Source organism: Tetrao urogallus, assembly GCF_951394365.1.
Source record: "Tetrao urogallus genome assembly, chromosome: 10".
Classification (NCBI taxonomy): Eukaryota; Metazoa; Chordata; class Aves; order Galliformes; family Phasianidae; genus Tetrao; species Tetrao urogallus.
In genome coordinates, this window is record NC_136823.1 from 19,240,986 (window position 1) to 19,258,755 (window position 17,770).

At 46.9% G+C, this 17,770-nt stretch overlaps 1 protein-coding gene across 1 annotated transcript in view; it reads left to right on the plus strand.

Moving 5' to 3' along the window:
* GRM7 (glutamate metabotropic receptor 7) overlaps positions 1 to 17,770 on the plus strand; it is a gene marked incomplete at both ends in the record, with an annotated part of 200,363 nt that overhangs the window by 166,196 nt on the left and 16,397 nt on the right. The window contains one exon of the mRNA XM_079540241.1: positions 1,339 to 2,274. Coding sequence (XP_079396367.1) covers positions 1,339 to 2,274 — 936 coding nt within the window. The remainder of the gene's footprint in view (positions 1 to 1,338; positions 2,275 to 17,770) is intronic.

Here is a 17,770-nt window from a genome sequence, read left to right on the forward strand (position 1 = left end):
GGGTCTTGTTTTCTTTCAGAATAAGCAGTGAACACTGAAGGTTAATGAAGTTTCTTGAGCAGGGGCAGACCTCTCAAACATCTGTTATTGAGGGATTATTTCTGTAGCGTTGGCTGCAGACTCTCAATACTATAATATTTGAGCAGTCTGTGGCTTTGATGTTTTTCAAGCATATGAAACAAAGTTGGTACAGGGTCTGTTTTGAATTAAATTAGGAGGGTGCACCTTAATCCTTCAGTTTAAGACATCCTAACCCCAGTCTTCCTGCGCACATCAGTAATCACAGACAGCTGATTCCAGCAGCTCACCTTAAAATCCCTCGGTTGTAGGAAATATTGGAGCGTGTAAACATTGAAGAACCTAAATTATTAGCTGCAATGTTGTTTTAGTTAGACTTACGTTTGCCCCAGCAGATCAGGTAGTGCATCAGGAAAAGCTGTGCACACACACATGTGCTGCAGGTTGAGGAGTCTCTGAAGTTCTGCTGTGTGGCTGAGCTGCATCTGGTGCCGTGAGTCGGTGCTGGGTGTCAGGACCTCCCTGTGGTCCCAGACTGGGTTATTGCAGGGGAGCTCCAGTGCTGAACCTCCCAGGTTCTTAGCAGCTGGTCAGTCCGGAATATTTTGGAATGATTGGTGACTCAAATTTTGTGCAGTATTTTGAGTTAAACTTGGAGTTTAGGATTCTTCAGATTTAGGATTCTTTGGACTACAGAACAAATGAGGTGTTCCATTTACTTAATACAGTCGTTGATAATTTGCATTCCCAGAAGCATGCGTGGTATTTCAGAAGCCGGATGTGACTTTGAAATGAAATATTATCTAATTAACTGATGACTGTTTTCTTTGTACCTTGTAGTTCTTACGCAGCTCTCATTACAGATCTCACCACATTCCCACCAATTCCAGCCCCTAGGTACATTTCCACCTTGCTCAAAGTGTTCCCCTGTAGCAGTAGTTCCAGGAGGGGAGAACACTTGCTGTGGTCTTAGTGAGGAGCCCCAGGCTCTGGGTGCACGAAAGGCAGTCTCGCAGTGTGGCTGCTGCCTTCCCATAAGCCAAATCAAGTGCTCTCACTGATTTTCACGCAGCAAAAAGGGTTTTCACACTGCTGTTTTGTCTGGTGCTGTGTCGTTCTACGCAAATTTATTACTAAGAAACGTGAAAAATGGCTGTAGTAAATAGTCTTGGGTTACAGTCCCACGTGAAGGCGCTGGTGTGCAGTCTGGAAAAGCACAGTCGACCATATGTGATGTTTTCCATTTGTTGCAGCGTGCTGCCCCGTGGTCCGGCGGTAACACCCACATAACAGCCTCCTTCTGCTTCACATGTCTCCTAGATCGACGACATGCAGTGGGGTAGAGGAGTGCGAGAAGTCCCGTCCTCGGTCTGCAGCCTGCCTTGCAAACCGGGAGAGAGGAAGAAGATGGTGAAGGGGATGCCGTGCTGCTGGCACTGCGAGCTGTGCGATGGGTACCAGTACCAGGCCGACGAGGTCACCTGCCTGCTGTGCTCCTACAACGAGCGGCCCAACGAGAACCGCACCGGCTGCCGCTCCATCCCCATCGTCAAGCTGGAGTGGCACTCGCCCTGGGCCGTGATCCCCGTCTTCTTGGCCATGCTCGGGATTATCGCCACCATTTTTGTCATGGCGACCTTCATTCGCTACAACGATACCCCCATCGTCCGGGCCTCGGGGCGGGAGCTCAGCTACGTCCTGCTGACGGGGATCTTCCTCTGCTACATCATCACCTTCCTGATGATCGCCAAGCCGAACGTCGCCGTGTGCTCCTTCCGGCGCATCTTCCTGGGGCTGGGGATGTGCATCAGCTACGCAGCCCTGCTGACCAAAACAAACCGCATCTACCGCATATTTGAGCAGGGCAAAAAGTCAGTGACAGCACCCAGGCTTATCAGCCCCACGTCGCAGCTGGCGATCACGTCGAGTTTGATATCTGTGCAGCTTCTAGGTGTCTTTATTTGGTTTGCAGTTGACCCACCCAACATCATTATAGATTATGATGAGCAGAAAACTATGAACCCTGATCAAGCCAGAGGAGTTCTCAAATGTGACATAACGGATCTACAAATCATTTGTTCCTTGGGTTATAGCATTCTTCTAATGGTTACATGTACTGTGTATGCCATCAAGACTCGGGGTGTCCCAGAGAATTTTAATGAAGCTAAACCCATTGGATTCACTATGTACACTACCTGTATAGTATGGCTTGCCTTCATTCCAATATTTTTTGGCACTGCCCAGTCAGCTGAAAAGGTAGGTGAAAATGAGCTCACGGTCGTCTGTTAGAAAAGCTTTCATTACAGCTATAAATTGTATGCTGATGTCCAGCTTTACAAAGATTTCCAAATGAGCTTTCCAGTTAGCTTGTTACAGAGACATGCAACATACAGCACTATTTTCCTTCTCCCGTTAGCTGGTGGGATCTTCATTTGATAAACTGGCAAATGATCAATGGCAATTGTATTAGCCACTCTTTTTACTGTTGCATCTATTTCAGTTGTCCCTTTTCAGTAGAATAAGTGGGAATTAGCTGTCATATCGTTCATAAAAGGAGATCTCTTAACTAAGTCATTTCAAATACAAGACGTAAGAAAATAATGTTAAAAAATGATTAAGAGATGTCTGTGCTTCTAGAGGTCAGTGCTGAATTCAATGCATAGTTGTCTGATGCGTGCTCAGCTCTGTTAACAGCAGCTTCAGGGCTTATTTACACCACAGGGTAAAGAGTCTGTCCTGAGCTCCAGCTGCATCTCGAAGGGCGGTGATTTCTGCTGGAAAGGAGTGCTGCCACATCTCAGGTATTTCAAACCCTACTGCTCTCCTTGTCAAGGGTGAGATAAGGAACAACACGGGCAGCTTTCAACCCAGCTGGGTCTGTGTGTCGCTTTGGTCTGATGCAGCAAGCACAGAGCAGCTCTTGTGCTGCTTGCCTGGGAGCGTGTCAGGCCTGCAGGTGACCGAGATGGTGGCTTTGAGCTGTCTGCAAAGATTTAACTGTGTGATAGAAAGACTGGAAGAATGTCAAAGGCTGCTGCTGGAATTAGGAAGCATTTGGCAGCAAAATCTTAAGTTTACCATGAGTTCACCTATAGAGCTGAATTACCCTGTACTGCTTTGAAAGTGAAAGATTCTTGCACGAATTCAGGTAGGACAGCAAAAGATGTTATTAATCTGATTTCACGCCGAGTGCAGATGATGCCAGCAGAGCAAACAGCCTTGCAGCCTGTGTCAGTGCAGCCCTGCAGAACTGGTGCCTGTGAGGAGGGCACAGGTCCATTTCCACAATGCGTGCAAACACGCTGGGGCTGTGACTGCAGTTCTGCCCTCAGTGTGACTTCACTGTGTGACAAGCAGCTCACAACACACGTGGCTGCACTTGGGTGTCATCCCCAGAGATGCTCCCTGGCCTGTGGGCACTGAGTGTGGCTGTGGCAAATCTGAGCCATGAGCCAGCTGTGCCAGTTCTCCTCCCCAGCTAGAGAGGCCTTCATGCTTACACTGAGCAATGCACAGTGGCTTTGCTTCTTGGATCTCTTTTCTGTCTCTTTTTCTTACTCTCTTTTTTCTTCTTATTTTTTGGCAGGGCAGGGGGTGTTGTACTTTTTTTGTGATTGCTAGTGATTTTCTGTCAGATGTTTTCTCTGGAAAATATTGGGCATGATCTTAGCCACGCAAGTCTTTGCTGAAATGGAAATTGTACATGTTGAAAATCTCATGCAGCCCAATCTTTTAAGCTGAGAAATGGTGTTATATATAACACCATGCTTTTCATTGTATGGATTTATTTTATTTTATCAATAAATACAACTATAATATTGTTTGGTAGGAAGCATATTAAATATACCTCTCTTGTTCAGTGCAAGTTTAAAAAAAAAAAAAAAAAAACAAGACTAAAACATGCTGCAAGTATTTCATCAAAGGCAAATAATTCCATTAGCAGAGAGAAAGGAGAGACCAGGGCTGAGGAAGGGCCAGTGCTGCAGGCTGGATATAAAACCTATGGGATATATGGGAGGTGGTATATGGGAAAAGCAGATTCACAGCTTGCATTTACTCAGACTCTCAGTCTGCCCTTAGCCTTCAGAACTGCCCTGCTGAGCTGTGATGTCAGGAAGTCAGGCTTCCTTGGTGCCACAGCCTGCTGCTGGGTGCAGCCCACGGTCCCTGTGAGCTGCTGCCGATCCTTGCATGGTGGTTGTGCCCCATGTTCCTGCCTGCCTGCTGCTCTGTTGCTCTCTGGGTTTTGGGTCATGTTTTAGGGTGCATTCTTCTTTTAGTGTGCTTTCCTGTCACTATTGGTATGTATTCCAAAATGCTGCTGTGGCCTTTTCTGTAGGACGGAGGAACCGTGTCATGTTTTCACTCAGATCCTTTCTTGGATACCAAACACTGAGCATGGAGCCAGTTGGTCCCTCCCATTGCCCAGCAGCTCCCAGTGGAGGCTAGGGGGCCTTGGGGCTGAGGGTGGTGCCCACCCATCCTTGTGTGTCTTGCTCCTCCAGAGAGGGCCCATGCTGCCAAACGCTGCTGCTGTGCTCCTGGACAGTTGTTTTTGACAATAAAACTGTGTTCAATCCTCAGTGGATGTGTGGGCATCTTACCAGAAGCAAAGTGGCCTCAAAAAGCTGTTAAACCAATTACAAAAGCCCTAGCTCTGCGGCAGAGTCAATACAGAGCAGCACTTGAAAAGAGCACGTGCTGCTCGGTGAGGTCAGGTGGAGCGCAGCTCGATCAATGCTCCGAACTGAGCCAAAATCTTGGAGTACAGATGAGAGAGAATGGTGGGAGGGAGCCCTGGGGCTTGTGCTTCCCTCTGCCCTGAGGCTCTGGGTAGGTCAGCAGTGCCTGCTCCTACCATTGCCTTCTCCTGCCTTTCCGGGCCCCATGGTAGTGTGGTCACCCTGTGGGGCTGCATGGCCGTGCTCCGTCCCCACAGGGCAGACTGCAGGGCACACATCTGAGATCGCTGGGTCTCACGGATCTTTCATTTCCCTTTATGTGTTGGACCGTTTTCAGGTTTTTACAGGCAATGTGGTAAAACAGCAGTATGGCAGCATGCGATGCGCTCTGATGCATCTGGAAGCATCCATTCGCAGGTGGTGCTGGTAGCTGCTTTTTTATTATTATGACTCTCTCTTAAAGTAAATATTTTTAAGACTTGCACAGCAAGGATTACCAGAGGCTAAGCTTTCATGGCAAAAAAACAAAGAAAAATACAGTGAAGGGAAAAACCATCTGTAGTTAAATCAATGTGATAGAGAGTTCTTAAAATACCGTCTTGCTGTCTCTGTACATAAAAGTCAGTTTATTGTTAAGAAAACAATACCTTTCAGCACTTGTTTAGTACCATTTTACTTCTTCCATGTAATGCTGTTGATGCTAGGAGGAGTTAACAGGGCAGGAGGAATTGTTGGAGGCTGTGTCAGAAATAGCTGGGCGTGGGGTTGGGGCTCTTTTCTCACCACCTCGTTCTCCATTTCTTCTCACCATGTTCAACCCTGGTTATGAAAGTCTGAGATCACAAGCTATTTTCTCTTGTGGGAATTCAGCATCTCCATGTATGAGTAGTGTTGCTTACATTACATTTCTAAATCTCTAGGATGTAGTACTGAAGAACTAGATCCCTTTAATGGCCAACCTGAGCATCAGTCTGCTTCATGTGGCAGTGTGTCTGATCTGCAGTGCCACGCTGGGCTCAGTAACGTGCACAGGTCTGCGCTTCCTGTGCCCATCACGGTTTGAAGAAGAAATGTCATTTGGAATCAGGCCAAGGTGTAACTGTGAGACTAAAAGAACTCGTTGTGTGCACAGGTCTGAAGTCCGTTCTCGTTCTCAGTCACGGCGTGCAGCTGTAGTTCTCTGCGTTGCATGTTCCCCTAAGATCTTATTTTCTCAGATTGTGCCATTGAACTAATATGAGGGGTATGTCATCATTGGATTTCACTTTTGTTTAGTAACTGCTGAGATTAAAATAATAAATTTCCGGGTATGTCTGCTAGGCAGTGATAGCTGTCAGCATGCTCCTGGATAGGTGCAGCGAGTGGGACTTCTTGGAGTATTTTGAGGACATTTGTCAAGTAAAAAAAAGTTATAATCATGACTCTGAGTGAGTGATGGTTTTCAGCCAGTGTGGTCTTCCATGCTGGGAGCTTTCTTCATCCTGAAATGAAGAGGAATGGGAAAACACCGACCATATATTCTTGGCTTTCCATCAGCCTATTTTTGAATCCAGATTGCGTTAACCTTTGGCTTTTTTATTTGTTTTAACTGTAATACAGCCACTGTGAAACTTGCAGCCCTTGATCCCATGTAGTCTTCCACCTTCCTTCAGATTTCTGGGTCTTTTTTCACGTTCCTTCTATTCAAATCAGTAAGCGGGGTAAGCCAAGTGTATTTGGCAGCAACGTTTTAACTTATTGTGTTGAATGTTACATAAATACTATAATTTCAAGGCACATGCAAAGTGGATTCTTGTTCAGATTAAATAATATCACATTAGCACAGTAGCACTTCAGTCCCTGTTCTATTTTTTGGCGAAACAAAGTTACCCTTCAATTCTCCATAATACAAATACCGATTAACCAGGTAGGACACACACTTATTTTCTCTGCTGGGAAGGCTTGAGATGACAGTTGCTATAGCAACCATACATACAAGGATTTGGGAGTTATGAGGATTTCAATACAACATTTGCTGGAGTTTTATGCTGTTGGGTGGTTGAGGAAATCGGGCTTTGAGGCTCATTTGGAGCACAACTTTGAATCTGGCATAGTGGGGGCACACGAAGGGTTGTGAGCTGTAGCTTTCTTCTAAAGAAATGTAATTTATCACCCTTTGAAATGAATAGCTTTAAATAATGCTAACATTTATTCTTTATAATGCCCCTGCTTTCCAAAACAGAAGTGAAGACTGGTTCTAATAACAGTGGCTGCTTAGAACTTTATAACTGCAGATATTCGTTTCTCTCGCTGTTCTGCAGTAGAGTTCGCCTACAGCTGTATTATGTTTTCAGGAGCTGTGAGGATCTGCGTGTTCAGGTACTGAAGTTCTTAACTTCATCCAGCATCAGGTCTGAGGAATGTGTGGGGTTTCATGCAGCCTCGCAGCCCTGCGGTGCCATGGGCCGGGGCTGTCCTGCAGTGAGCCCTGGCTGTTGGCCTCAGCCCAAATGGGACCCTGGCCCCATAGAAGGCAGATTACATGTTCTTTGGAACGTGTTCCCTGACGTTGTGCTGCTCTGCGATGTGGGGCTGCAGGGCTGCGCTGGTGCAGCCTGGTGTTGCTGCGGAACTTCTTGGAACCGCGTGGATCAGGAAACAGTGACTGGTGGGAACGTAGCTCCGTGTGTTCACATGTCCTTCACAAGCTTGAATTCTCACTTATGGAGCTATCTGGTGGTTCTGGATTTTTGTCAGCAACCATTTTGTGTAGTATTCAGCCAACCAAAGGTGTTAGTGTTTCGGAAGTGAGTACAGTGATAACAGCAATACCAGTTCCCTTTGCACAGAAGCCTGAAGCATCCAACAGACAGGTTGAGGACCCGTGGGGTAGAAGCGTTGCGTCGGCCATTCTGCAGCAGTTTGCACAGCACTCATCCCTGCAGTTCAGGGCAGGCGGTTGGGTGTCGTTCTGTGTTCATCACAGGGATGTGCCCCGTGCCCCCTGTGGTTGTATCACCCACTCAATGGAGCAGCATCCATCGGAAAGCTTGCAGGATTCCAACCAGTCTGAAAACAACCACCCACCCGGGATTTGGCCAGCATTTGACACCCGTGCTCTTCAGAGGCATCTTCAGTGTCTGGAAGAACGAAGAAATATTGGCTGTAAACGTGTCCAAAAGCACTCATGTACCCACGTCCGCAGCACGCGCCGATCAGGGCTCTTCCAGAAGGATCCTCTGTGCCCCTGCAGCACCTCCTCCAGCCCAGAGCTTCTGCCCAGGTCTGCAGCTGCTCAGCCAAGGCCATGGAGGCCGTGCGGGCAGTGAGCGCTGGTCTGCTGCCTGGGCTTGTAATGCTGCTGGTAAAGCTGGGTAGCAGAAGACGTGCACACTGTGGGTGAAATAAGGGATGATTAAAGCAATTAGATCTTTCTCAGAAGGCCGTAAATTAATGGCAATTATGATTCTTGAAACAACAGGAGTAGAAGGTATGTCTACCATTGATCTGTTTTATCACATTTGCTGCATTGTAATGCTCCTTTAATGTTAATATGTATTTTTGTAGTAAAATCTAATTGAAAACACTGAGCAGGCAGAGCCCAAGGCCACAATCATGTTCCACATAATTACCTGAGGAGGAGGGTGTACATCTGCAATGAAGGGATGCCACCAACCGTTAGCCAGGCAGAAGCAGTGCAGTCCTCGTGTTCATGCATGTACAGTAATAGCCTTACAGGAACATATAGGTGAGTGCTAAAAGATAATTAACAATCAATTCATTTTGTGAAATTGTCACAAAATTGGAACAGGTATCTTCATAATGGAGTAATAATACTACTTTTAAATTTGCATGTGGCTGTCTCGTAGTGGAGATGTATTCATTTAAGCAGGAATTACTTGAAGTTTGCAGCCCTGCGGTGGTTCTGCAGTCACCAAGGGACTCTTTGAAGCCTGCGAGCATGCTGCTTTGATGTCTGATGTAGAAAGTGAGGGATCTCTTCACTGTGATAATTCTAGCCTTTTCCATTCCCTTCTGTGATGAGAACAGAGAAAAAAATCTCATTGGGAAGATGAAAAAATAAATGGAAGTCGGGAAGGAGTGTGAGTTTAGAGGGGAGGGAAATGCTCTGACCCCCCACTGGGCAGTCACCGCTGTCTTGTGCTGCCCCAGGGAGCAGGAGCACAGTGCTGCAGGGCTGCTGCTTGGCGCTGCATTGGGACTGCTGGAGGAGACCAAAACCCAATAGAGATGGAAGCACCCTCTCCTTGAAGAGGGCCCCAGTTCCCTGCAGAGAGCTCCAGGAGAGCAGCTCACAGCAGTGGCTGCTGCACGTACAGTGCTGCACAGAGGTTCTGGAGGCAAAACCACAAATGAAGAATTTCACTGGCACCTGAGGGAGAACCTTTCTTCCACCCTGCTAGCACAGCCACGGGCAGCTGAAGCGCTCACCGAGTTACTGAACTGGGAGCCAAACCCAGCTCCTCCTCCTCCTCTCCAGTCTGCATTCAGTTTTGCTCCATTAGCCATCAGGAATGACAAACCTGGGCTCTCCTGATCACTGCGGCTGTGGTCCCCCCATGTCCTGGCACTGCTGGGGCTGGGTGGCTCCGTGCTGTGGGTGCTGGGTGCTGCACGTTCTGTGAGCGTGGGCAAGCACTGGGCTTGTTTCCAGCAAGTGCTGGGCAAAGTGTAGAAGGAGGGTATCTTCTCATTCTGTGATTTCTAGTGCAAATTTAACTGGCTAAAAAGCAACGTAATTTTGAAAGGGAAAAGCATGTGGGTGTTTAATGCATAGTGTCGACATGTACTTTTTTGGTTCTTTTTTTTGTTCTTTCTTTATTTTAATAGAAAACGTAGAGCTGCCAAGAGAGTTTTACATATGAAAAGCAATCTCTGCACATGCCCGTATCTGTGTTATGCAACAGTTTCTATCTGCAGTACAAACTGACAACACCTCAGCGAGGAATAATTGCAGCTCCATTGAGTCCAGCAGAGCAATTACGTTGTTGACGAAACTTTTCTCTTTGCTTGTGCTTTGATATCTCCGCAATGTCAAACTCACTTGCACTGACAACATAATCCTTCCTGCAGAGCCGTTGCTCTGACCGTGCAACTGTTCCTTGGCATCACGCGGGGTGCTTGCAGCACCTGGGAGTGCCCTGCTTTGGGTTGTGCCAGCGTTGGGTCACGTTGGGCATCAGGAAACATTTCTTCTTGGGAAGAGAGGTCAGGCACTGGCATAGGCTGCCCACAGAGGTGGTGACGATGCCATGGTTTCCCTGAGATGTTGCTGTATTCCTACAACGCTGATTCTCGTGCGTGTTTTTGCAGAGCCTTGTTTCGTGGTCTCAGTAGATGAGTTGGGACTCTACACAGAGGTCTTTCCCGTGCTGAACTCCGGGGTTTTTGGCACTCTCTAGGTCTGTGCTGTGATAGAGCAGTTTGATTTCTTCTGTAGAAACCTTTGTTTGCCATTAATGCCCCTTCCCTCTGAATAAGAGTTAATCATCTCTCCAGAAAAATCCCACAGGTCGTGGCTGACGCTGTGAGCTGAACGCTGGGAACTGAAGTGTCACTTTGTGAGAGCAGATCATAACCAGCTTCTGAACCCCATGGGTATTGTAGAAACATAATAATGTTATTTTGAGTCAGAAATAATGGCTGCTGATTCCAAGCTCATCCAGGGACAAAAAGAAAACCATGACGGGCTTATTCAGTACAACATAAGCCATGCAGATGTTTCTCAGTTTTCTTGCTGAACTTGTATGCAGGAGTCAAACCACTTGAGCAGAAAGAATGGGTCCTTAAGTACTTTTGTCACTGTGTGTGAATGGGTTATGAAAGCAGCATGTGCAGGGGTGCTCAATCAAGGACCCTTGTCAGCAGGGCCCGGAGCAGCCTCACTTACTGCCCTCGTGTGGGTGACCGGTTCAGAGCTGCTTTTCTTCTGTTTATTTGGAAATGAGCAGAAGCAGAATGGGAGCAGGAGGCCCAAAGCTCGGCTCAGTCCCAGGTCACGGGGACTGGTGAGGAGGTGCCCCGCATAGCCAAGCAAAGCCTCTGCCGATGGAGAAGATTGTTGCAGTTTGTTTTAAATAGAGTCCTCTAACAGAAATGTCAGGTCCTCTGCTCACACCAGCGACTAAATATAGCTGGGTTTGCAGAGTGGAAGCAAACAGTTCTTCTTGAAGGCGCATTTTCAGTCTTGCATGGCCGCTTTAACGCAAGGCCAAAAAGTAGGTTTCACTGTACGTAAGAAATGCTTGCACAAGTATTGACCTGAAGGATTTATTTGTTGTTTTAAATGGCTTAAGCAGGCATGTAATAATAATAAAAGTAGGAATTACGGCACTCAGTCAAAGCAATTGCCTTGCATTTTGTCTTTGAGGCATAAACTTAGAAGGTTAAAAAGAAACAAGGAGACCTTGTGTCCTATGTGTACCCCTTCAAAACTGATTTGGAGCACATTTCTACATTTTGAAACAAAGGCTTTTTTGTATGTGTGCTCACATCCCTCACAGACACGGGCTGTGAAGCTTCCTTCTGACCTGCAGCCACGCTGCCCCTCGTCCCTGTCCCCCACCCTCCTGGTGTGGTGCTGGGTGTACTGAGCAGGACCCAAGCTGGCACCAGCCCCAATGGCTTTGTAGGTGGCTCCAGAAGTGTGTTGTGCTGTCGGTGCAGCATAGAGTGGCTGGGAGCTGTCGCTGGGGGCTGATACCCTATGACAAATGCAGAGTGTCTCTTAGAGAAGGGGCTTAGTCTGCCACTGCCAAAGGAGGGCTGCCTGCAAGCGTGCAGAAGAGCAGCTGCTTGTATTGTGCGAGCCAGGAGATGAATTGGGAGAAAAAAAGGAAATCTTGGGGAATAGATTGTAGGGAAACTGTTTCTGTGCTGTTGTTTTCCCTGTTAAGGAAGGGATCACGCTGGGAAGGTGCTGTGCTTAATGGAAGAGGGGCTGTGGTTTGGCTGCAGTGTTCCCTTCTGCACTGAGTTGGCTTGGTGTCGTTTCCATCCTAAACTTTCCTATTGCTAATGTGCCATCTTTGTGTTGTGGCAGTGACTGATGATCCAAATGTTTTCCTTCCCAGACTGAATAGTGGAGTTGGGCAAGTGTTTGCCTGCAGCTGGAACTTACCCTGCGAGCTCTAGTGGTATAAAACAGTATTCATGAGACAAGGTCCCTTTTCTGGCAGATATTCCCCAACCAAACCTATGTTGATAGGGTCATCTGCTGTGGCAGGGAGAGCTTGTTGACCTCTTTAATTGCCAAGGTTGTATGAAGGGTTTCTCAGCTTTAGCACTTTGCAGTTAATGATGTCAGGCACTTTAGCACCAGATTATTCATTCTGTGTTGGCATTTGGCCTTTAAATGGCTGACATGTCTGTGGTGACAAAACCCAGGCTGGGGAAATGAGGTGAAACTCATATTTACAAAGATGTTTTCCGCTCAGCCCTAACTGTCTGTCTTGTACCGCTAATTGCCCATTAAATGCAATCCACTCAGCCATTAACCACCTTCTGCTGGAGCGGGAAACCCCAGGTTTCACCCTGCCTGTGCCCCTGAGTCATACAGTCCCTCTGATTAAGTAATGTTCATTCCGTGTTTATAGCAACTGAAAAAATAATGTATGTGTTGTACTTTTAATATCTCACGTTCACACGATCTCCGTTGCTTTATACTTAGAGACGGAGACGCTTATTTTAAAGAATGTAGAGGGAGTAGGAGGACAAAATACGAGATGAACAATATGCTGTCGTCTTCCTCTTATTCTGTGATTTGCATTTTCAACATCAGAGCAACCTGGAGTACTTAATGGAGACAGCTGAATAAGATTTGAAGGCAACAGGGCTCTTTTTAGTGGAGGAACGGCTCCTGCTAAGAACGTAACTAGCAACAATACTTCAGCAGTAAACTGAGGAGTAAAATGCATTTAAAAGCTTAAAACTAGACTGCATTAGGAAATGGTAACAGGAAAATCAATTAGTGTAGGCAAGGTGGTCAGTGCTCAAAGCGTGATTACAGCTGGAGAGGGCACTGTTGGAGCTGGTGTCAGCAAGCGGGTAAGATTTGTTCTGGTACCTTAATTGGAGCACTAGGGAAGTTCAAGTGGGAAGATGGAGTGTTTTGATTCTCCAGAACTTCAGAATCAATGTAGTTTTAGCTCATTTTATTGACTGGAGGATGAGATCTGTTAATGATTCCAGATGGAAAGGAAGGCCATGCTGACAGCCAGCCACCTCCAACCGGGGCTGAGCAAGACGTGCTGGGGAGGAAATAGGTGACAGCATGGCTGGGAGGGGAGGACTCACTGCTGGACACAGCCACAGTGCCTGCTGAGTGCAGGGAGCAGGAGGTGGGACGTGGAGGCAGTCTGTTAGGGCAAGCTTCCCTGGGGGCTGCGCGGCTTGATTTGATTGCAATCATGCACAGAGAAATTCCTCCTCGTAATGCTCCGTGTCCCTTGGGCTGCTGACTGAGGCTTCGCTTTGCACAAATGCAGCCTTGTTCTCACTGGCTTCCTTGTGGCTTCGTCATGAGCGATAAGGGAACCGCCAGATCCTCAGCGTTTATTTCTTGATGCCTAGGAAGGGGTAGGAGGCAGTAAATACATCTCAGTTGAGAATAAAGACAGGTGTGCTGTGAATACGCAATAGATAGAGGCATAGGATGGCTTAAGTTGGAAGGGATCCCAAAGATTATCTGTATAAATCTGCATAATAATTTTAATGTAAAACGTTTAATAAAGTATAGATGTAGAACTGGCTCCTTGGGTCATTAACTTTTGTCAGACCATGACTAGTTAAACATTAGCTGTATTGGCTTCAGACTCGAGTTGTTGTTATCCTTTAATATTCCTGATTGCTTTCTGTGCAAGTACCCCAAAGGAAACTGCAGGTATGGAGCACTAAATAACTCCTGGCAATTTGTAATGCTGTCTCAGAGGTGTGAAGCATTGGAGTCCATTTCTGAGTTAATTCAGAGCTGGCAATGAGGAATTGTGCAGCTGTTGTGCAGCAGCACAGCACACAGTGTCACCTCGTTAGACTCTATTGGAAAATGGCTTGGCTATTGCTGTAAGCTGTCGTTGCAGCATTAAGTGAGACAGAGATTCAGTTTAGCGCCGTAATGAAATAAGTGCCGTATTTGCTAATTAGGAGTGGAAGCTCTTGGTGCTGTGATTTGGTTCACAGGCAAGGATGTCTCCTAACTGCCCACCAGCACGGGGGGTTGTGGGATGAAACTCCTCAGCTCCTAAAGTGATTGGCTGCTTGTAATGAAGTCTCAAATAAACAAGCACCGAAATCATCTTCTATTCCAGGATTACCCATTCCCAGTTTAACCTAACAATAAATGCCCATCTGTGAGCTGTGGAAACTCAAGGATTGCATAAGCCACAAACAAGCTTGCCCCATCCATGAGTTATGATGGATTTAGCAGTTGCCATGCCGACAGTTTGTTCTAATTGAGATACATTAGTAGCAACAAGGCTTAGATGGCTAAAGTTAATTGGATGCAAACTTGGACGCGATGAAATAATAGATAAATTTAACACCAACCAGTGCACTCCTGTAAAATGTGAACGATTTGTCTTCAAAAAATTGCAAAGCATTTCTGTGTCCTTGATGAGTGGTTTGCAGCCCGTATGCCTGCAGCAGGGATGGTTCAGGTTGGATATTAGGAGGAAGTTCTTCACACAGAGGGTGATGAGGCACTGGAACAGGCTGCCCAAGGAGGCTGTGGATGCCCCATCCCTGCAGGCACTCAAGGCCAGGCTGGATGTGGCTCTGGGCAGGCTGGGCTGCTGGTTGGCGACCTGCACACAGCAGGGGGTTGGAACTGGATGAGCACTGTGGGCCTTTGCAACCCAGGCCATTCTGTGATTCTATGCTATGAGCTGGAGAGCAGAACAGCCACTGTGCTGCATTTGGAATAGGGGATTGGGGTGGGGATGGCTGACAGGCCTTACTGTCCTGTCAGGAAGACGTGTTACAGTCACAAAGAGCACAGCCTTGCTTTCAGAAAACGCTGAAGTTTGCATTGTCGAGCCTCCCGTCCTGCAGCACGTTCACCCTGCTCCACTTCTCTTTGCCCTTGGGTGCTTTTTAGCACTCAGACCACACCAAAATAGAAATGCATCCTTGAGTAACTAACAGAAAAGGAAAACGTGTAACTTTTTAATGAGGAGTTGTCTTTCTTCATTTGCAAGGGTTTAAATTCCTAAGGACAGCTGGTCTGCGATGGCAGCAAAGCCTTCATAGCCTGCCGTCCTCTGACTCCAACCATTCTTTATGAGGCTCTAAAACACTCAGTTTACATTTGAGCTTCAGGAAGCGAAATAATTCTGATAGTAATAAATAAATCTGGACCCAGTAGAAGTAACTGGCTGGCTAGAATTGCAGGGTGCTTTTTGTGCTTGACTGCAAGTGTTAGATCCCAAACCAGCACCCAGCTGTGCAGTCGCGCAACCCTGTGTGCAGCACTGTGATAATGTTAAATGGAGAGGACGCTCCCAGTAACAGCAAGTTTGGTTCTAAGTAGCAAAAGCAGTATGTAAATACTCTGTTTTAAATAATAATTACATTATAATCTGAAAAGTCAACCAGAAGCTGGCTTGCTTTTATATGTATATATATATATATGTAACAGTGTGCTTTAATAATCACTGTTTGTTCTACTCTCTGAAGGTCTTAAAAGAAACATCAGATGAGTAAGATTAGCCCTTTTCTGCCCCTGCACTCTGCTGACACCATTTTGCACTTTGAATTCCCCTGAAGGTCTCTAAGCAGAATTAGATCTCATTTTATATGCAAAATATATGGAATCTGTTTTCAATATAGTTGAACTTTGCTGACATTGAATGATTCCCATGGGCTTTTTTTGAGCTTACAGTAGGGCCACAGCAATGGAGGGAACCCAAGATGACCACATTTAGCACAGAAAGAGCAGTGCTGCTGGCACAGTTCAGTTCTTTGGTGTGTCAGAGGAGCAGGGTGTTTTTCCTGGGATGGCTTTGAGGTTTTGCACACCGGTTGTTCTCATGTAGAATAATCCTTATTGCTTTCACATCCCACATGGAAGCCATTAGTGGGGACCTTCCTCATCTCTCAGGTGGAGACTGCTCTGAGAGAGCTGTGGGGATGGAACCAGCGTTCGCATTGAGTAGATGCTCCCAGAAATAGATAGCCTGAAGAAGGAGTTGAATAAGAAGTCAGTAGGATTATGAGGAATCAATTTAGCCAGAAAATGTTACCAGGTGAAGAAGTTGGTGTGGTGAAGTGCCCAGTGGCAGCATAGCACGGCAGGACGCCATCGGACTGCATGTAGCTTCCTGCAGTACCACCAAGCTGTGTGCTCAGTCATGGCTCACCATGGTGTACAGATGTGGCTCCCTGCTGTGGAGGAGAATGGGGCCTTGCTCTTCTGGGAGGGCTGGAGGACTTTGTTTGGCGGTGTGATGGTTTGGGTACGTCGGGGCATCAAGGAGGTTCAGCTGCTGAAAAGTGAATGCGAAGGGAATCTATTAACTAGGCTGTCTCAGAAAAAGAGCAATCTTATTTCAGAAGATGCCTTCCAACAGGGTGGAAGTGACGGGATATAAATAAAACATTCATACGGCTGGAGTGGGGAAGACAAAATTGAAGGTGAAAGGCCAGAAAAAAACTTGAAGCTTGCTCTGTAAAATGAATCTTCTGCGTGGAGTCCTGCTTTTCATTAGGAGCATAGCATGGGCTGAAATAGCATTTATTTTTTTCCTTGTTAAGCCCGAGCTGACGGCTGGGGAAGATGTAGGCTCACAGAGCAGGACTGGCTCAGGTGCTGTGTGCATGTTGTCCCAGCAGCTCCATGCAGCACCAAGAAGGGGGAGAAATGTGTGGTGGGCAGAGCTTCTGTGCAGGGCTGCCAGGGTTGGCCCTTCTGAGGGAGCTGCTGCTTGGCTCTTGGCGGTTTCCTTCTGTTTTGCAATATTAACTTACTAATGTGTGATTATAAACCTATAAAAATGCCCACATTTATTTTGAATTATAAATTTTATTTTTGGAAGAGCTAAATGGATGAAATGAAAGGGCTGTCTGCCTTTGTAATGTAAGGCTTGCCTCATTTACCATCCACTAAAATTAAAGAAAACTGCAAAGCCCAAAATGGTTAATAGTATGTAATAGGGGGAAGCCATCAGGGCATTTGCACCTCCCTGATTTCCAAGCTATGAATAATTTTGGCAGCGTTCCCCAGCACTGCCAAGGCAGAGCAGCAGCGTGCTCTCAGCTGCACCTGCAGACATTGCATTTCCATGACAACATGGTGCAAAAACTTGAGCTGCTGTGCGTGTCAGCAGCGTGGCAGAGGAGCCCGCCTGCACTGTGCCACAACTGCCCGCACAAATAAGAGCACATGGAGCAAAAAGAGCCAACCTGGGTGCTCACAGCCGTGGCAGAGGCTCCTCGCATCTCCACATTTCCATCCCCTTTCCTTAGAGGCCAGCCCTTCAGTTCCATTGAGGCCATTCTGACCGCATCTCCCCTGCAGCTCCATGCAGTGCACCGCCGGGCAGCAGCAGGGTGTGCAGGCAGAGCTGTGCCCAGGGCAGGGCGTGCAGCACCCCTCATTGCTCCTGGCACTGTCAGTGTGTGTGCAGACTGCCTGAGAGGAAGGTCACTAGAAGTTTTACTGAATAAATGCATACTTCTGTGCTGCTAGACAGCTCGCTCTCAATTGAGAAGATCTGTCTGTAAATAAAGGTCAGTTTGTTACTTTTTCACATTTATTTGTGCTTTTTGCATAGAGAAAGAAACAGTGCAGGAAAACGCTTTAAGGAAAAAACAATTTTTCCAGCCTGGCTGCTGCAGGGGAGAACGGAGCAGGCTGTGCTCCGGTCGCTGTGAATAGGATACCCATGGCACCTTGCCTCTGCATTCTACCCGTACATAGCTGCTGTGTTGTTCCTGGGGCTCTACCAGCACCACAATGCTAAAACTGTCTGGTTTGGCTTTTTATATGATGTGCTATCTGTGTAGCCTCAACCCAAGTCATTGCCACTTGGACAAACATTTTTGCTTCACCAGGAAAAAGTAACCTTTAAGAAGAC